The sequence below is a fragment of the Octopus bimaculoides genome, chromosome 2 (genome assembly GCF_046866305.1).
Source record: "Octopus bimaculoides isolate indiv1 chromosome 2, ASM4686630v1, whole genome shotgun sequence".
Lineage (NCBI taxonomy): Eukaryota > Metazoa > Mollusca > Cephalopoda > Octopoda > Octopodidae > Octopus > Octopus bimaculoides.
In genome coordinates, this window is record NC_142929.1 from 56127488 (window position 1) to 56150116 (window position 22629).

Consider the following 22629-nt stretch of genomic DNA (forward strand, 5'->3'; position numbering starts at 1 on the left):
CATAATTTAATAACCAAGGAAGCACATCTGGAGAAAGGTAGAGTGGCTATGTGGTAAGTAGCTTGCTTACCAACCACATGGTTCCGGGTTCAGTCCCACTGCGTGGCACCTTGTGCAAGTGTCTTATACTATAGCCTCGGGCCGACCAAAGCCTTGTGAGTAGATTTGGTAGACGGAAACTGAAAGAAGCCCGTCGTATATATGTATATATATATATATATATATATATATATATATATATATATATATATATATATATATATATATATATATATATACATATATATATGTTTGTGTGTCTGTGTTTGTCCCCCCACCATCGCTTGACAACTGATGCTGGTGTGTTTACGTCCCCGTAACTTAGCGGTTCGGCAAAAGAGACCAATAGAATAAGTACTAGGCTTACAAAGAATAAGTCCTGGGATCGATTTGTTCGGCTAAAGGCAATGCTCCAGCATGGCCGCAGTCAAATGACTGAAACAAGTAAAAGAGTAACATATAAATAAAATAATAAGCAAGTATAATAATTATATGTCAACAGAATAAAATCAGAATGCCTTAGCTGACTGACTGCTTAACATTCATCACAGAATGAAAAAACTGATAGATAAAGAAGGCCATGAATGTTATAAGAAAGTAATGAATTCTGAAAATTCTGAAATCATGTTTGAAAACATATCTTAGACAGGCATTATTGAAACCTTTTGAATTTTATCCTACATATCAGTCATGTGACAATTCTTGAAGTTGTGTGTTTGTGTGTGCACGCACATGCATGTGTATGTGTGTGTCTCTCATATATATAGAGGGTGTAGCTTGGTTGATAAAGTTATGAAGGATATGCAAACAGCCAGGCTACATGGCAGTGAACCGTCACTGCTGAGGACGTGCAGAGGCTTGAAAGAAATGAAGCCAGTATGCTCCACTGGATGTGCAATGTCAGTGTGCACATATGACAGAGTGTAAGTGTCTTAATAGAAGGATTGGGTATAAGTGGCATCAGATGTAGTGTGCAAGAGAGAAGATTGTGCTGGTATGGCCATGTGATGCATATGGACAAGGACAGCTGTATAAAGAAGTGCTGATCTCTAACTGTGGAGGGAACCTGTAGAAGAGGTAGACCCAGGAAGACGTGCAATGAGGTGGTGAAATATGATTTTCAGATGTTGAGTCTCATGGAGGCAATGACAAGTGACCAAGACCTTTGGCGATTTGCTGTACTTGAGAAACCATGACAAGCTAAGTGAAATTTTAGTAGTGACCAGTGCTGGTGACAATCAAAAGGCATCTGGTGCACTCTGTGGAGTAGTTGGCATTAAGAAGGGCATCTAGCCATAGAAGTTGAGCCAAAACAGACCAGCTTACCAGTTCCAGTCAAACTGTCTAACCCATGCTAGCATGGAAAATGAATACTAAATGATGATGATATCTTCATCATCAACATTTAATGCTCGTGTCGCATACTGGCATGGGTTGGATGGTTTGACAGGATCTGGTATGTCCAAGGACTGCATCAATGATGTATTTATTTTTAGACTGACATTTTATGGTAGGTGTGAGAAGCTGAATTTGGTCAGTTTGAACATAAAATGTGTAGAGTACTTGGGTTTGATATGGCTGGTTTAAATGCTAAAGAGTTAAGGTGGTACACAATTTTTTTTTTGCTGCTATAGGTACAAAGCCTGAAATTTTGTGGAAGGTGGGGCTGGTTAACCCGTTTGCATTCAAACTGGCCATATCAGGCACAAATATTCTATCTGTTTTGTGTTCAAACTGACCAGATCAGGCCTCTCACATCTACCTTGTAATGTCATTCTAAAAGTAAACAAATGCATCATTGAAATCTCAGAGCTACAAGATGATATGCAGTAAGCCCTCACTGTATTACAGTTCACCTATCGCACACTCAGTACATCGCAGATTTTTCTGGCTAATATATGTAAATTTATATCGCGGGTTTCTGCAGCTGATAGGTATTTATATTCTTTTAGATTTTAATTATTTCTGTGGGAGGTTTTGGAACATAACACCCACGATAGATAGTCGAGGGATTACTGTATGATTAATTCAAAACAATGTGAATAAATTAGCATCATATTTGACAGAATAATTTGAATGGTAAAGGGTTAATTATATTGACTCCAGTGCTCTATTGGTACTTATTTTATTTATCCTGAAAGGATGAAAGGCAAAGTCAACCTCAATGACATTTGAACTCAGAACAAAACTCCTGGAAGAAATGCTGCTTTGCATTTTGTCTCATGTGATAATGATTCTACCAGCTTGCCCTTTCAACACAAAACACAATGGAATTAAACTTGAAACCACATGGTTTTGAAGTGAGCTTCTTAAACACCTGGATACAACCATACCTACACTCTTATAGAAGAGAGAGAGAGAGAGACACACACACACATACACAAAACAAGTGAGAGAATTTGGAAGACAGCCAGAAAGTAGGTTGATCAAAACAAATCTAAGTAGAACTATAAAACAGGGAATTATATCTTAGTTAACCTGTCACTTGTGAAATTGTATCTACATTGTTTAAACTAGTCCACTAGTAAACAAGATGGACAGAACAAGACCAAAAGCATTTTAACTGCTATTTCATTATTTTTAATTAGTACTTGTCAGTTTTATGTGTATACTACCACCATATGATTAGTAGTTTCTCTTAACTATGAGTGGCAAGCCTCACATGCCACCTGACTTAATGCTACCATATTGTCCTTGCATGCCATTAATGATGGTTGGGAAGGTCACACTGTTGCAGGTATTTAGATCAACATTTCACTCCTCACCCATGCTTTTCCTGTGAACTTTGACCTGCAGATGTTCAGGATGAAACATGAGCCACAACAATCTCCCCAAATGGTAGAGGGCCTTTATAAGTTATAAGTGTTGCTTTTCCTCTTATCCCTTGACTAATTTATCAAAAAGAATATAAATTAGGATAAAATTTACGTATGAAAATATATTCTGACTATTCTGACTCTCTCTCTCTCTCTCTCTCTCTCTCTCTCTCTCTCTCTCTCTCTCTCTCTCTCTCTCTCTTTCTCTCCCTCTCTCTCCCTCTCTCTCTCTCTCTCTCTCTCTCTCTCTCTCTCTCTCTCTCAGAGACTATTCTAGAGTATGTTCTGCCTTATCCTCGAAATGTCTAGTTAGAATAGATGCAGCTGACGAAGGATTAATTCCAAGTGTCTATCTGTTTTCCTATGTGTTCGTTTCGTTGTCTGTAGTTCATTGTTCTAGCGTTGTGTGCCCTGGTATGCATCTATATACACATGTAGATGTGAGTATGTACATTTATGTGTGTATGCATGCATATATATTCTTTGTATTATATATATAGATATACATGCATATATATATATATATATATATATATATATATATATATATATTCGCCATGATAGATTGCTAACCACTGCACACATTTTTTTCTCTCCTTGTTTCTTTGTGTTCCTTTCTGTGGAAGAGCGTAGGCTTGAAACATTAAAAACTTTTTCAATTCCCGAGCGTTATACTAATACATCTGTTTGTTTTCTACACCACCTGTCTTTGTCTTTTGGGTTTTTTTTTTTTTGTGTATATCACACGCTCATGTCGCACCAGGTGACCCTGTCTCCTCTCATCACCCACGAACTTCTCCACTGGACTTTTTACCTTTCTACACTCTTTTGGACTTTCTACACTCCGGCTGCACCTCTCCTGCCTATGGATTACTCTGGACTCTTCTGTATATATATATATATATATATATATATATATATATACATATATATATATGTAAATATAAAAATAAAAAGATAAAGAGAGCAATGGTAAGGCTGGAGAAATATTTTATGGATAGAGTCTTACAGCTGTTTCTGGGAAGATCCAGTACTTCCCTTCATCGGAGACAGAAAAAATAAAGGAATCGATTATTATATCCATAGGCGGATAGTTTTAGTATGAAGTGATATAGAGTGTGATGGGCTGAAAAAGAAAGAGAGAACAGTACTTGAAGTGTAGTTTCATTCCAGTAGTAAATATCCGTGTAAAGTAATCCTTGTGGGGATAATCCGGAAATAGATGTTGAAGCAATGGTGAATATATTCCATATTGCATCCGAAACTAGTCGGTATACAGCACTTACTCGGTATTACCTGTAACCTCTTGGGTTTGGTTAAATCCAATACCCTCCTCAACCTTATGAACTTTTGAATAAGTTCTCCACCAATAATGGTGCCTTCATACCGATGGGCTTGGTAAAAATTATTAATTATTAATTGATTTATTAATTAATAAATTGATAATCCTTTACCCTTCTAATTTGTAATAATTAATTTATATATATATATATATATATATATATATATACACATACATACATACATACATACATAATTGTTAAACGAGACGTCAAACATTAAGGCAAGGCAAACATCTCAAGTCATATACAATATCATTATAGGAAGAAATTCAAAATCTTACAGCTGTTTCTGGGATATTCCGTCATCAGAGACAAATAGTGGGGGAAAAAAATATGGAAAATGAGAACGGTATATATCAATAAGGTGACAACATAGAGGAAGGGAGTAAAAGAGTAAGAAGATGGAAAGAGAGAAGAAAAAGAAGAAGTCCATAGTTCAACTTTCTGAAGTTATAGAAACCAGAGCATGAGTCCTTAGGCTTTATTTTTTTCCACTATTTTCCTCTACCACCTCATCTTCTCTCATCTTAGCTACCCCGTACATAATTCTTAGACACCATACACATATGCACCTTACTTTATCCTATAGCCAATCCTTAAAATCTCTGCTACCTCACTCTATCTACCTCTCTTTCTATTTCTTTTCTCAAAATGATGAACATTTGGTTTGTTTATCTTTAAAAAAAATAATAAAACTTATCAATTTCCCACTAAGCAAGTGGTCATATTATTTTGTTCACTTTCTTTTTCATATGAATCAACCGTCATCTGCATGTGTATAGATCATGATATACCTATGCATGTAGACACGTGTGCATACATACATATATAGATATGCGACTGTGTGTGCATACGCGTGCATGTATGTGTCTGTGTACACTGATGGATTCGAAGGTTTTGTCTATTTGCAAGTTGATTTCCTAATTTCACCAGAGTATAAATACCTATAATGGTGATACTTGGAAAAAAAAAAATTCAGTTCAATTAAAAAGCATGGATAAGCAATGCATCGTAAGCCACACTATAATTTGTGAAAAAATTTAACTGCACACAGAGTATGCATCACCCCTCTGATGCCTTTTTTTTTTTCCATTAAGTTTTCTTTTCACTATTCTGTTTTGATAAGCATTTTCTAATTACTCTTTCCTTTCCAATTGTTTTTAATGTCCATATCACCTTAGTTTACTTTCTATAGGTAGTCCATTTTAGACAGTTTCTACTTGATTGTTGGTGCCCTAAATTATGTATGTCTGATGGTTGGCGTTAGGAAGGGCATCCAGCTGTAGAAACTCTGCCAAATTTAGATTGGAGCCTGGTGTTGCCATCCGGTTTCACCAGTCCTCAGTCAAATCGTCCAACCCATGCTAGCATGGAAAGCGGACGTTAAACGATGATGATGATGATGATGATGATGATGATGATGATGATGATGATTAAAGTATAACTTGAAAAAGTAATTCAACAGGCATGGTTGTGTGATTAAGAAGCTCTCTTTGCAGCCACATAGTTTCAGGTTTAGTCCCACTGCCTGGTACCTTAGGCAAGTGTCTTCTACTATAGCCCTGGGATAACCAATGTCTTGTGAATGAATTTGGCAGGCAGTGCGCCAGCATGGCTGTTGTCTAATAACAGAAACAAGTAAAAGATGAAAAGTAACAATAATATTTATGTTCAACTTCTACAGTTATTAATGTTTGTTTATTTTCCTCTGTTTTCTTGTTCCAGTTAATCCGAGTAAATAACGAACGGTTTTCTGTCCCTGAGATACTTTTCCACCCATCCAATGTTGGAATAGAAGAAATGGGAATTGCAGAAACAGTGGCACATATTTTAAGTCTTGTCTCAAAAGGTTGGATTACTATTATCAATAACATTTGTTTAATATTTTTTATTAATTTTCAAAATAATGAAAAATTGGTAAAAAAGTTTTGTCATTATTAAGCTGTTATTTGGATTAATATGAAATTTTAAAGGCAGCTTTTATCAGGTTGTAACGAAAGTTCTGTCCATTTTTCTAATAAATATGAAATAAAAATGAAAATGCAGCCATAAATAGATTTATTTAATCATCAGCATAGTCACCATTCTTTTCAATGACATCATCCCATCTCTCCGTTAGCTTTTTGATACCCTTTTCATAAAATTCATTTGGTTTTGACTCGAAAACAGAAAGTAGTTTCATTTCAACCTCTTCTGAAAAATGATTCTGTAAGTATCTAAAAAGATGGTAATCTGTTGGAGTAAGGTCAGGAGAGTGTGGTGGGTGAAGCATAATTTCCCAGCCAAATTCTTCTTGGAGATTCTTAGTCACTCTTATTGCAGGATCACCCCTTTCCTGTTTACCAACGAAGGCCGTTTACCCTGCAAAACTGTTTATAAACATCTTAACTGCTGGCCATAAACTTCAGCTGTTATTGTTTGATTGTCATCTAACGGCTCATAATAAACATTTCCCCTCATGTCCCACCATACACTCAAAAGAATCTGTTGGATAGGCCTTGAATTACGGCTCAGGCCACTGTCTTTTGTGCTTAATATTATTGTAGAGAATCCACTTCTCATCTCTAGTAATAATGATTCTGTCTAAAAAAGAAAAGATGTTTGAACTTCATGGGAATGCAATGAGTCACAGCAGTCCACACGTTGTTTGTGATTGTTTTCTGATAGATCATGTGGAACCCTTCTTCCTGCCTTAGAGACTTTACCAAGCCTTATTATTTTACAGTAGATGGTCATATGGCTCACATTAATCTCCTTGCTCAGTTCCCTAGTTGTAATGGTTGGATTTTCATCCACAGTAGCTGGCAATTCCTCAGAATTGAGTTCTTTGGGGCATCCTTCTGTTGCTTCATCTTTTAGACTGAGGTCATCTTTTTTGAAGTCACCCTTTCTCCTGCAGGTCCTCTCATTCACCATATCCTTTCCATACATATTTTTGCATGATTTTGCTGCTGAGCTTGCTGTATTCCCCTTCTGGAATTCAAATAGTAAAACATGCCGTGTGTGTATGGTGATGGTGTCTTTACTTGTAGTGTATATTTGGGTCATCTGAAAGAAGAAGAAGTAATATTTTAGTGATTTAGATAGCTACTAATATCATTTAGAAACTAGATTAGTGTAATCATGTCTTATAATTATCCTTAAAAAAAAAACAGACAGAACTTTTGTTACAACCTGATAATTTAGCTCACTTTAAAACAGGATGACTAGAAGTCTCAGGAGAGTTGGAATCAAAAGGGTTAATATTCTAAAAAAACCTATCTTTTGTACACTCATTAGTAAGAATTGTCGTTATTTACTTATCAGAAATGGAACCTCATTTGCTGAATAATATTCTTCTGACTGGTGGAAATTGCTTCCTTCCTGGTTTCAAAGAACGTTTGTAAGTTGGGATTTTATTATTATTATTTTCTTTTGCATTTTTCACCTAATGTTACTGTTCACATGCACTGGAGTTTGTAAATTGAAACTTTTGCATAGCTGTGCGGATAGGAAGCTTGCTCGTAGTTTTGAGTTCAATCCCTCTGTGTGGCACTTTGGGCAAGTGTCTTCCACTATAGCCATGGGCAAACCAATACCTAGTGAGTGAATTTGGTGGAAACTGAAAGAAGCCTGTCATATACATTTGTGTTTCTGTGTCAGTGTTTGTCCCCCATGCCACTTGATAACTGGTGTTGGTTTGTTTATGTCTGAGAACAAGTGCCAGATTTAAAAAGATAAGTACCAAGATCAATATGATACGATTCTGTGAACTGAGCCTTCATTTCTGGATCACAAAGATAAACCTATGTTCTCTTTCCTGTCATTGGATCAGAAAAAATTGTATCTTCATTGATTTCAAATGCTTCTTGCAGAACAGAACAGACTTCCATCGTTGTCTCCTTCAAATCACTTGTCAACTGCTGAGGTATCTCCTTTTCACACACATTGAGAAACCCAAATTCTTTCACCATATATTTTTTATGTGTGTGTGGATCAAAATAGTTTAATTCAAATTCTGTGGTACTTAGTTTCAAAGCATAAGATGAAGCTTATCCTCATCCATTGGAAATTTGAATGAGAACTCAGTTGGAGAAAGTCTTATGTTATTACCGATAGATGGACTGCGATTGGTCAAGAACTACTTGGAAAATACTGCATGCTGAACAGGAAATCAACCATGTGATGCACAGGAAATCAGTTGCATGGTTGGAGGGAAGTAGGTAGGGGCAGTGTGACAATGTATCTTTGGTTATAAGTATGCATGCATATGCACACATGTGTGTATGTGTGCAGGTGTATATAAAATACATAAGATTGTATGGATATGCACATCCACATGCAGGTTTGTGTATATGCATGTGTTTGTTTGGATGTGCGTGTATGTGTGTCCATATATACACACACACACACACACACACACGTACATACAAGAACATATATGTACATACATCCATCAGTTTCCATCTACCATATCTACTCACAAGGCTTTGGTTGTCCCTGGGCTACAGTAGAAGATACTTGCCCAAAATATCCGGTTTTTCGAAACTGGGGTGGGAAAGAGTCCCTAGCCCCCTGGTAAATCTGCAGTCACCTTCCAACAGCTGTTCCACTTTTCATCGCTCACAGGACGTTTGTTGTTTTTCTCCTTGAAATGGATCTGCTGTCCTGAGCACACAAAGGTAATGAAATCTCTAGTTGGTACTTTCAACGGTTTTCACTGTTGTTGAGATCAATTTGGTTCGTTATAGCATTGAAGATAACCTTAAGGACCAGGTTGTGTCTCCATGTATACCTGTTCAATACTAATGAACAGTTGGAAAGAATATGTTTCAGTGTTCCGACCTTTCTGCATTTGCATATACGTCTGAGACATTCCACCTTACTAGATTTGTAGGTGATGGCAAAACACCTATTCCTCTTTCGTACATGATAAAGTGCCACTCTTCAGTTCAGTGAACAGATTCTTAGTAAACCCGTACAGGTCCTTCAGAAATTTTCTTTCGTCACTCATATTGGCAGATATGTCGTTGCACATAACAGCATTTCCTTTTCAAATTGTCGTACAGCAGAGCAAGGCCAGGTTTTTCATCTTCTGTAGCACATTTCCACTGCTTTCTTAGGCTGGTCTTTTCCTTCCTCAACTGTTTCATTTTCATGATTCCCCTGTTTGGTCCACACTTTCCTGTATTGTAAATTGAACTTGTTGACTTTCCCAGTTTCTCCACTGTAAAGCCTGTCATTTTATAAAAAGCTCAACATACCTTATTTTCAAATTCTTTATATTTTCCTTTCTCATTAGCACTGCACTTCTTATATGTCCATAGTTTACACTGAGTGCAATGAGGGGAATTCTTCCAACTCCTTTCCTACATATTGAGAAGGGCCATTTACCTGACAGAAAGAGAGTTTTATCTTCTTTCTTACTAACAACAACTTTGCTCTTTGCTATAATTTACAAATGTTACATGAACAATATTTTGAAAAGAAAAGCATTTAATGTTTAATAAGTGCAAGTCTGTCATTGCAATGCAACACAGACTTCAAATAATAACTATATGCTTGTTTAACATCAGCTTTCCATGCTGGCATATATTATACAGATAGTTATTTTTTTAGTTGTTTGTGCGTGTGTGTTTCTCTGTGTTTGCATGTATTTCTGTATGTCTTTTAACATATAGACAATGCAACAGACTTTAAAAAAAAACTTCCACTATAATAACAGATTGTTGTTGCTGAGAGAGAGAGAGAGAGAGAGCCATAGAATTAGATTTGTTTCAAGAAAACAAAAATAGGTTGTTGTTGAGCATATCAGTGTGATCATTGTAGTAAGCTTCTGCTGAAAGATCTATTTTGTCTTAACTAGGTTGTTACCCATTGCTATGCTGCCAGGTAACAACTAGTGAAATATAGTTTATGATTAAAAATTTCCACTCTTCTTGTTGTTTTAGATTCCCTTTACTAGCTAACCACAGTGTGAAGCACATTGTGTTTTATTATATACTAGCTTAGAAGCTGCACTCTGTGTGGACTTTTAAGTTAGCTCCTGTGGAGGGCTTAATGGGCCTACAGCCCAAAACTAAGGAGGGCAATAATAGTAAAGCATTTATTGGTACCTTACCAATATGGTATTACTTTAAATGAAGAACTTGTAAGTTCACAAGTTTTTGGAGCTCTTTTAAAATTTGAATTTTCAATTGTTTGTTAACAAATCCTCATCCAGACCTGATCCCAATTCTGGATATTCAAGAACCAAATGAAGGGCAGATTTTCAATCCCAGGATCATCCTGATTCCAAATACATATAATATGTCTATGTAGAGCAAATGTAGACTGAGATACAGGGGTCCTGGACGGACAGACAGACAGAGTTTTGCATTTATTATTATAGATAAAATTTTGATGTTTCTATTTATTATCCGTTTGTATTGCTTTTCAGTGTAAAAGAAGTGAGAAGTATGATCCCCATTGAATATGATCTCAGAGTAACCATGCCAGACAAGTAAGGATATGTATTTATGTAATATACTTGTTTCTCTAATGCTTTATTACGTCAGAGTTGTATTTGCTTGGCAGCTGACATGATTTGAGTTTTTGTGTGTGGAAAATGAAATGGCTAGAATATGGGAAAGTCATTGTAGCCATTATATATACAATTGCATGGCTTTGTGGTTATGAAGCATACTTCCCAACCATGTGGGTCTAGTTTCAATCCCACTGCACACAGCACCTTAGGCAAGTGTCTTCTCCTATAACCCTTGGCTGACCAATTCCTTTTGAGTGTATTTGGTTGATGGTATGTGTTTTATGTATTATGTTTGTTCCTTACCAACACTTGACAACTGGCACTGGTTTGCTTATGTCTTTGTGACTTAGCAGTTTTGCAAAAGAGACTGATAGAATAAGTACCAGGCTTAAAAAGTAAGTACTGGAGTCGATTTGTTAAACTAAATCCTTCCAAGCAGTGCCCCAACATGGTGCATACAGTTCAGTGACTGAACCAAGTAAAAGATAAAGAACATCATCATCATTTAATGTATATATTCCATGTCGGCATAAGCTGGGTGTTACGATAGGACCTGACTAGCCAGAAGATTGTATTGGAATCCAATGTCTACTTTGGCTAGGTTTCTATGGGTGGATGTCCTCCATGAGATTTGATGCAGTTTATGTAGTGTATGAGTATATAAGTTTATCTGTAATTACATGAAGGGAATTCCAGAGGGTTGACATTCTGTAAAAATTACCTACTGCACTTTGTAATTAGTGCAGAAGACAAGGATAGGCACAGCATAAGTGAAGAAAGGCAGAGAGATGGGTATGTGTGGTGGACCTAGATAGATTGGCCCCCCCCCCTCTGATGAGTAGGAGCCATTGTGGAACAACGCAGTAGGTAGGAGTGAAGAGAGAGTTTGCCTGTGTGTTCACGAGGGAGTTTTATATTACTACTGTTAGTATTTTGAACTCATACACTTGCATATTATTTTACCTCCTCAGTCAGTATAGTTGAAAACGAAAGGTATTCTGTCACTTTTACTGTTGAAAGAGTGAGTACTATGAACATTAACCAGCTGAATATCAACTGTTTCAGTATTTGAATTTGATATCGAAATTTGTGTCACTGTAGAAACCATTCCAAAGCTAACAGTTGAGTTTGGTTCTGTCCTCTGGCTTGCCAGCTCCTGTCAGACCATCTAATCCATGCCAGTATGGAATGTGAACATTAAATGATGATAGTAATGATTTTTGCAATCATATAGAAGCTTAACCAATAGTTTAACAATTTTTGTTTTTGCTCCAAGATTTATTGAAGCCAGTATGCTCCGTTGGATGTGTAATGTCAATGTGAATACCCGTCAGAGTGTAAGTATCTTGAGAGAAAAGCTGAACATTAGAAGCATCAGTTGTGGCGTGCAAGAGAGACGATTGCGCTGGTATGGACATGTGGTGAGAATGGAGGAGGATAGCTGCGTGAAAAAGTGCCACACCCTAACAGTTGAGGGAACCCGTGGAAGAGGTAGGCCCAGGAAGACCTGGGCTGAGGTGGTGAGGCAAGACCTTCGTACATTGGGCCTCACCGAGGCGATGACTATTGACCGAGACCTTTGGAAATGTGCTGTGCTTGAGAAGACCCGGCAAGCCAAGTAAGATCGTTGCCAGTGCCCCTGGACTGGTTCTTGTGCGGGTGGCACATGAGATGCACCATTTTGAGCGTGGCCGTTGCCAGTACCGCCTGACTGGCTCCCGTAGGATTTTCGAGTGAGATCGTTGCCAGTGCCCCCGGACTGGCTTGTGCGGGTGGCACATAAAAGACACCATTTCGAGCGTGGCCGTTTTCGTGCGGGTGACACGTAAAAGCACCCACTACACTCTCTGAATGGTTGGCGTTAGGAAGGGCATCCAGCTGTAGAAACTCTGCCAAATCAGACTGGAGCCTGGTGTTGGCATCCGGTTTCACCAGTCCTCAGTCAAATCGTCCAACCCATGCTAGCATGGAAAGCGGACGTTAAACGATGATGATGATGATGATGATGATGATGATTTATGTGATTACACTGACATTTTGATCAATTTGGAGGAGTTTTATGAAGTTATTACTTAATAGGCACAGGCATGGCTGTGAGGTAAGAAGCTTGCTTCCCAATCACATGGTTCCTGGTTTAGTCCCATTGCATGGCACCTTGGGCAAGTGTCTTCTATAGTTTTGGGACAACCAAAGCCTTGTGAGTGGATTTGGTAGGCAGAAACTGAAAGAAACCAGTTGTATGTAAAGAAAGAAACCAGTTGTATGTAATGAAAGAAACCGGTTGTATGTATATATATCCAGTATATATTTGTGAAACGGTCGGACATTGTCTCACAAGCAGTTGTGCAGGCAAAAGTGTTAGTAAATGTGGTCAGATTGACCTGAATATTTGCACACCTATGTTAAAAGTGCTGGGGAGTTTGCATGGCAACTTCGAGTTTGCTCAATTGAAAGGCATGGCCTCTAGGGCAAAATTCCTCATCGAGTTGTGTACACAATTATTTCAACCATATGAAATATCTAGTCCATGTTAGCACAGAAGAAAAGATCTTACACAGTGAAAAAATAGGAGGTTAAGCAGGCATGGCTGTGTGGTTAATGACCTTGCTTCCCAAGCATGTGGTCTCAAGTTCAGTCCCATTGTGCAGCACCTTGGGCAGATATCTTCTGTAACCCTGAACTGACCAAAGCCTTGTAAATGAATCTGGTAGATGAAATTGAAAGAAGCCCATCATATGTTTATGTGTGTTTGTTTGTGTGTGTGTGTGTGTGTGTAACACTTGTTTCAACATCACATGATAGCTGTAAGTATGCATCGCCATCATAAAAGTAATGCTGTTAATTTCTCGTCATCCATGAAAAACAAGTCAAGACATGAGAAATATTAATTTTCATCTATTTATTGTTTTAATAATTTTTTTCTTTACCTTTCCTAAATTTTTTAAATTATTTTGTTCATTTTCTCAACTTTGTTTTCAGTCCACAGACTTATGCTTGGCATGGAGGTGCAAAGTTGGCTTCTGATCCTAAATTTTCATCTATGGTTGTCACCAAGCAGCAATATGAAGAATATGGACACAGCATTTGTGCAGATAAATTCAATGTATAAAATCAAAACATCAATTATAATCACTCATTAATCAAAGTCATTAGTGTAATGGATGTCAGTATTGTATAATATTCATTCAGATTTCTTGGTTCACTACATCAAGTATGCTAGCTCCCATTTTAAATATTGTATATTCTGTGATTCCTTTACTCGTTGTTTAAAAGCTTAATCATGAAAAGAAATACACTACATGTTTGCAGGTAAAAGAGAAAAAGGGAGAGATGGACAAATGCTTATAGAAATGGAGTGTGATGGATGTCAGTAATAAGTAACCTAGGAGAGAGAGAGGGAATGGTGGCTGGCTGTAAGGTGGAGATGATCTTATTAGTAGAATGCAAGTGATGTATAATTTAGATTAGGGGTTTTCAAACTTTTTGACTTGCGGACCCCTTTATATTTCAGGCTTTACCTTAGGGACCCCCTTATAAACGCTTATGAAATTCATACATAAATATTTGCTTAAAATAACATATATTTTTACATTTATTTATTTAACAGTATTTAACAAATAGGTTTATTGTCAATTAAAAGATTTCGATTAAAAAACATATATAAAATCAAATTGCTCATAAAAAGTATTTGCTGTCCACGGACCCCCTGTCTTGTCCCTGCGGACCACAGTTTGAAAACCCCTGATTTAGATGACAATTACAAGAGAGTGTGCAATGTCAATAAAAACAGTGAGCTGAGAGGGAATGATGACAAGCAGCACAAAAGGGTAAGTGGAAATCAATAGATCTGATGCAAACCCTCATTATACAGGCATCATGATGGGAGACAGTTGCTAATTGCAGCTCACATGCATGCAGGTAAGAAAGAGAAGATGTGTAATGGGTAGTTATAGAAATGGTTGGTAGTAAGAGAGTGTGAAGGCAGTATGGTACAGTGAATGAAAGATGAATTATAGAGAGATTTGATGGTATCAAATTGACAAGAGGAGTAATTAAATGGAGACTTAGTAAGTGCAAAACAGATAGGAGACTCAGGTATAAATGTATATTATATATCCCAGCCTCCATCACTGCCTACATTTTAGCAGATGTTTCATTATGCTTGCATAGGTAGATGTATCTTCTCCAGTATCATTTATCATCAATCATCATGGTCTTTTGTCATCTCCTTTGTGATGTGAGACCAGTCTTCACTACTTTGTCCCAAGTTTTCCTTGGTCTCTCTCTTGTTCCAGTCACTTTGGTTTCATTCACTTTGAACATACAGCACTTTTTTTTTATATCTTCCATACACATCACATGCCCATATCAATGCAGTCTTTTCTCTTGCATATCATTCCTTGTTCCTCTTATAATCCATTTTTCTTTCATTTCATTTGTACTCCATAATTCTTGTACACTAACATTACATATCCAGTGAAGCATGGTCACTTCATTTCTTTTCTACACTTGCATATTATTTTGCTGTGGTTTTTTGGGCAGGCTTTTTTTCTGTTAAGACTCTTTGGATTGGATCTTTCTGCCCTGCTAGATTTCATATCCATTGTCTCCACTACCTCTGTAAACTTCTTGGACATCTCTATTTCTATTGCACACACCAGCCTTTACATCTCCACCCTTTTACACACCCACTGACTCCCCCTCTTATATAAGTTCCATCTCATCCCAACCTCACTCATATCAAATCTGCTATCCTCTACTCCTAACCAACTATTGATGCTACTGCACTACTGAGTGGATCTCCAACCCTCCAACTCGTATCTGTCCCACCGTCAACATCCTTTGCTTTCCCTTCACCTACGTTCGACCACCTTACCTCTTGAATTCAACACCAAATGTCCTAAAGGACACTCATAACTGACTGAAGTTTTGTTAGCTTGCAGTACAGAGTTTCACTATTCCGGTTGGGTTGAAACAGGAAGCTGCTACAGCAAATTATTCCTATAATATATATCCCCTGGTAATGTCAATAGATTTAATAACCCATTGTTGGATAATTCTCTGAAAATATTAAACAACCAATGACTATGTCATATTTGGTGGAGACAAATAAAATATTCTTAAAAAATATACAGCCAAAAGGTTTTAGCTAAACATTTTATAACAATAAATAGTTAAATTATATTTTTAATTAAATATTAATAATATTCATGCATTTTGTTTTAATGTGTTAACTACTTACACCAACATGTGTCTTTTAACAATTTGTTTTGTCTTCGATGTTTGGCTAGACTGTTGAAAATCGAAGTATGCAACTATATGAGGTCAGTAACAAAAAAAAATCAAAAAACTAATTGTTTCTTTTGATATTATCTGGTTTGTATTCCATTTTATTTTAATTCTCATTAGCAATCTCATAGCTCACACCTCTTTAACTTTCTCGTGTAATATTTGATTGCCCTGAATCTGAAATTGTTTTACTGAATTTCAAAATTAGAATATCAGATATGTAGTAGGCATATGAAAGCAGGATTGTGAATTAAACAAATATTTAGATCAGTTGAAATATGTTTTGAGACATATCTGACCTGTAAAAACACCTGTTTCCAATGCAATTTGCCATGGTAAAAAATCTCACTTTAGGTAATATATGTCAAAACACCAAGTCATTTTATGGCAACCTCTGGCCTACTACATTTTTTATTCTAGCCTATTTGACATTGCATTTAATCACTTCATAAATTTATACTCATTTTCTATATAAACCATGACTAACAGAATCATTTCAGAGTTGCCTCCCCTATAATACTTTATGCTGATGGTAACCAAACAGCTTGAAGTGCATTTATTATTCCACTGGAGGACACTGTGAGATGACTTGATATTCTGACACCTGTTGCCTAAAGCTAAATTTTTCTCTATGGCAAATTGTGGTGGTAACAGCTTTTTTTACAAGTCCCTAACAGATATGCATTGATCTAAATGTTTGTTTAGAATATCAGGCTTATATTGAATTGTAAGGAGGCTGCCTGTCTGCATTACTCCTCACACCATATATAATATCCAGCATTTTATAGATTGAAGAATTAAATCTCTTAGTACATTACAAGTTCTGTAAAGTGTTCCATACCTTTAAGGTGATCTAGCCCCTAGGAATATAACCAGCCTTTATATGAAAAATTAATCCATACATCAATGAAACTGTTGTTGTTGTTGGCACTCCGTCGCTTATGACATCGAGGGTTCCAGTCGATCCAATCAACGGAACAGCCTGCTCATGAAATTAACGTGCAAGTGGCTGAGCACTCCACAGACACGTGTACCCTTAATGTAGTTCTCGGGGTTATTCAGCGTGACACAGAGAGTGACAAGGCTGACCCTTTGAATTACAGGCACAACAGAAACAGGAAGTAAGAGTGAGATAAAGTTGTGGTGAAAGAGTACAGCGGGGTTCGCCACTATCCCCTGCCGGAGCCTTGTGGAGTTTTAGGTGTTTTCGCTCAATAAACACTCGCAACACCCGGTCTGGGAATCGAAACCGCGAGTCCGCTGCCCTAACCACTGGGCCATTGCGCCTCCACAATGAAACTGTAAACATTAACTATTGCAATTTTTAATAAATTGTTTGAAGAAAAATAAAAAAATACCTATCACCTTCAGTTCTGTTAACCTTTTCAGGGTCATAATTCTAATGAAAGAAGAGGATACAGGTTATGCTCTACCTTCATCTTGTATAGCTTTGTATTTCTAGTGGTTATGAAGCTGAAATGAATTGTAACCTTACAAATGGTTACAATCATTATCTTCCTAGAACAGAATACATAACTCTGGTATACAGCAGATTTTTAATCCTTCTTTTTAATTGAGTGGTTTGCAATAAGGACATCAGTTGTCGAAAAAATATTTATTCCAACAATATACAAATGTACAAATTACTATACTTTTAAAAATTAAGGTGTAACGAACCTTTTAAGTGCTGTACATTGTCTGTTGGCCTGAATGATATAGATTATTTTGGCCAGTGAAGAGACACTAGTCGTTTGATATAGCAGCCAAACACTCCTCAACTACTTGCTATTGTGTTAAGTAAAAAATGAAAATACTCTAGATAATATATCTTAGAAATACTATGTCTGGAAGAACATGACACTAATACCAGTTTTGGCATAATTTCATCAATATAAGAGGTACAGGCGTGACTGTGGGGTAAAAAAGTTCACCTCACACTGCATCCAGATGGTTCTGTGTTCAATAATACTACCTGGGACTTTTGGTAAGATTGGTCTGTTATTGCTATGAGATAATACTTGGAGTGGAATTTGGTGAATGGAAACTAACAGAAGCTCAAATGTCTTCTACCATAGTCTTGGGCCTGTGTGTGGAATTGGTAGATAAAAACTGAGAAGCCTGTTATGTATGTGTGTGTATATATATAGATATATGTGTGTGTGTGTATTGTCAGTATCAGCTCAAACATTAGTCAATATGTTGGCACCACTGGTTTCTATTGGCTGCAATCCTTTCTGCATCCATCCATGTGGTGATTAGCTATCATGCTGGTTATGAGTGTTATGCGCCATATAGTATTCTATCTTTTTTCTTTTTACTCTCCAATGCATCTATTTGAAAGCTGTTTTAGAATTATGGTTTCTGATAGCCAAAGTATGTGACCTGTTAGTAAAATCATCACAGAATGAAGATCAAAGCTAAGTAGTCTTGTTGGCTCTCTTTAGATTGTCTTCATTGGTTATGTGGTCATTCCACCACATTCTCAGAAGCCTTCTGAAGCATTTTTAGTGGAACACATTTAGCTTTCTCTTGATTTTCATAGTGATCTTCCCTGTCTGTCACAGAGAACTGTTGGTAGAATTATGCTGTGACAGAGCTGGATCTTTGTAAGTCAATGGTTTTGGAGGACCAAATAGTATACATTCTCTGAAATATGGCTACAGCTTTGCCAATTCCATGGTTGATATTAGACTCAGTATCACCATTGTTACTGATGACACTATCCAGATACGTGAATCTGTCTCAATGTTTTGTTCATTAATCTTTATGATCATTGTTGTTTGACAGTCATTTGTAATGCTCAGTTTTGGACTTCTCTGCACTGGTTCCCAGTTCAATTTTTCTAGCATTTTGGTATAGTTATTAAATATATATATATGTGTTTATGCACATATATATATATCCTAATTCAAGTTAATATAACAACTATTTTACACATTAATCATTTTATTAAATCATGATTTGTATTAACTTTTATTCAGGAAGGAATACACATACATATGCATGCATACATGTGTGTGTGTGTGTGTGTATGTCGGTAAATGTATTCATTCCTGAATAAAAGAAAACATTGTATGAAGCAATTGTTTTATTAATTTAAATTAAGATCTATATATATATATATATATGCACATTCATACACCCATTATTTATTAATGTAAACTTAGTGCTTCTTTACCTTCTACAAACTGCTTAAGTTTATCCTTTTATCAAGGCAAATTCTTGAATGGCCCGATGCACTTCCCGTTGCCAAGCCTTATCTGTTTCCAAGAATGGTAATATTTTCCTATGACCGGACATGTTTTCACAGGATATTGGAAATGAGTGACGTTCATTCATTTACAAGAATCACATCATGCCAAGACAAGGAAACATACATACTCACAATAAATAGATATATACAGGGTGCGATGGGCAAATTGTCGCCATTTAATTTTTAAAATTCCACGCAAGCAGATTGTTTTTGATTTTGGCAGTGTATACCAGGAAACCCTTCCAACTTGTTGGTTTTACGTAGTTGTTTAGCTACTTCTATGATGTACAATGTGTATCAGAACGAAGTGCATCTTTGAGGTCAAGGTTTCCATTTTTGAACTTGGCATACTAATCATGAGCTGTTCTTTCAGCTATGGCACGCTCTCCGTACACAGCACAAATGCCGCAAGCAGCTTTTGTGGCCTTAGAACTTTGATCTAAAGCAAAAAGAAGGAGGTGTCGAAAATGCTTGTTTTTCTTAACTTGACATTCCATTTTAATGATCCTAAAATTAACTAAAAGAAAAACAAAATAGATTCCAAAATTATTCAAAAATAGAATTCTCGAAAAAAATAGATTCCAAAATTTTTAAATGCAATAAATTCCAAAATTTAAAAAAACGGCAGGAACTTATTTGCCAACCCAATACAAACTCTTCAAAATTGTGACAGTTATTGGAAATTTAGTACTTAGTGAAAATACTGAAATTAGATTGAGTTTTTCAGCTCATTTTTACTATTCTCATAAGAAAGATGCAAATGAATCATTAAACAATTTTAAAAAGTCATATATATGTGTGTGTGTGTGTGCATATGTATATATATATATATATGTGTATATTATACAAAATATGGGGGTTTGGTTCACAGGTGATCTAAATAACTACGTACGCTAGTTAAGTTCTGTAATGGATTACCAAGGCTACAAAGTAGTTATGGAGCCATTGCAGATTTCTGATATAGCAGATATAAATTGTTAAAGAGGACAACAAACGTTAAGGCAAGGCAAATGTCTCAAGTCATATACATTATTATAATTGGAAAAAAAAAATTCCTCTTTAACAATTATATATATGCGTTGATGTTGTGTGTGTGTGTGTGTGTGTGTGTGTGTGTGTGTGTGTGTGTGTGTGTGTGTGTGTGTGTGTGTGTGTGTGTGTGTGTGTGTGTGTGTGTGTGTGTGTGTGTGTGTGTGTGTATATATGTATATATACACACATATATATATATATATAAATTCAATTTACGAAGCAATTAAACAAAGTTTGTTTTAGAAGCGTTGAGATGTATTGAAAGATACAAAAATTAATTTTTTTATTCTTAAATGAGTGATAATGCTAATAAAATAGCGTGAACAGGATAAATTATCCATACATTGCAGAAAAATACATTGGCTGGCCAATAACGTATTTTTCTGCAATGTATGGATAATTTATCCTGTTCACGCTATTTTATTAGCATTATCACGCGTTTGAGAATATATATATGTATATATATATATATATATATATATATAGATATATATATAGATATATATATAGATATATATATATATATAGATATATATATATATATATATAGATATATATATATATATATATAGATATATATATATATATATATATATATATATATATAGAGATATATATAGATATATATATATATATAGATATATATATATATATAGATATAGATATATATATATATATATATATATATAGATATATATATATATATATATATATATAGATATATATATATATATATATATAGATATATATATATATATATATATATAGATATATATATATATATATATAGATATATATATATATATATATAGATATATATATATATATATATATATATATAGATATATATATATATATAGATATATATAGATATATATATATATATAGATATATATATATATATAGATATATATAGATATATATATATATATATATATATATATAGATATATATATATATATATATATATATATAGATATATATATATATATAGATATATATATATATATAGATATATATATATATATAGATATATATATATATATAGATATATATATAGATATAGATATATATATAGATAGAGAGAGAGAGAGAGAGAAGTAATAGTGTCAGTAAGACCCAAAGGTGTCAGGTAATGTTGAGTGCTATGGATAGACCATAGTTAAGCTCCAGGTTCGGTGATTATGCAAATAAGGAGTCCAATGTAGGTCATATATCAGCGTATATATATATATATACAAAAATTTTTTTTTTCAGAATGAGATAAAAAAACCAAGGCTGTGAAGATTTTAGAACATTTATAAATAGGTCTTATAGCTGTTTCCAGGATATTTATCCTGGAAACAGCTGTAAGACCTATTTATAAATGTTCTAAAATCTTCACAGCCTTGGGTTTTTATCGCATTCTGAAAAAAAAAAATTTCACTCTCTCTCTCTCTCCCTCTCCCTCTCCCTCTCTCTCTCTCTCTCTATATATATATATATATATATATATATATATATATATATATATATATATATATATATATATATAGAGAGAGAGAGAGAGAGAGAGAGAGAGAGAGATATGTATATGCACTAGAAATATGTCACAAAAACAAAATAGAAACTACACTTGGAAATGTAAAGGGAAAGTAAGAAAAATAAGCGAAAATGCACATTGGAAATCAAAAAAAATAAAGGCTTTTTATGAAAAGTAACGATAGATATATACAATTAGATGAACTGAAGTAGGAATAAAAGTCATTATTGTGAATTGTTAAAGTGATTCAAAAGCATACCGGTTTCATAAAGTTACTAATCATTGCTTTGAATGCATACTGATTCCTGAACGGTGTCAGGTCTACTAGTCCCTGAGTAAAAAGATTGTGTAAGGGAGGTAAGTAGTTTTGGATTTGGTGCAATTAGGGTAGATATAGATCTGTAATGTAAATGGTGTATGAGATGTATGGAGGTTAGTGTTATTAATTCAAAGGTCTTTGTTATACTGAGGTGTTGTGTGAACATTAATAGAAGGGGAAAATTAGGATTAAGATTCCTAGCACACCTTTCTATGTGTCCACTGACCTGTATCTGTCTGTATTGTGGGTGGCAGATTTGTTATTTGTGGAGAGTGGTTCTTCGACGGAGTGATATTCCTGTTTGGCCAATATAATTATTACCACACCCTAAGCATGTAATGGCATATATATATATATATATATATATATGTATATATGCATATATGTATATATATATGTATGTATAAATATATGTGCATATATATATATGAAACTACAATTTTATTCAATCAGGCACTCAACTGTGAGTCCACCGCATCTTATAATGGAAACAGCTATAAGCTAATGAAAT

The 22629-nt window shown here is 35.3% G+C and overlaps 1 protein-coding gene across 1 annotated transcript in view; it reads left to right on the forward strand.

Moving 5' to 3' along the window:
• Positions 1 to 15918, forward strand: part of LOC106877939 (actin-related protein 6) — a 42426-nt gene extending 26508 nt beyond the window's left edge. Inside the window, exons 9-12 of the mRNA XM_014927017.3 lie at positions 5924 to 6047; positions 7505 to 7580; positions 10617 to 10679; positions 13683 to 15918. Of these exons, the coding sequence (XP_014782503.1) occupies positions 5924 to 6047; positions 7505 to 7580; positions 10617 to 10679; positions 13683 to 13812 (393 nt within the window). The 3' untranslated portion in view covers positions 13813 to 15918. The remainder of the gene's footprint in view (positions 1 to 5923; positions 6048 to 7504; positions 7581 to 10616; positions 10680 to 13682) is intronic.
• The last annotated feature ends 6711 nt before the right edge of the window (positions 15919 to 22629 follow it).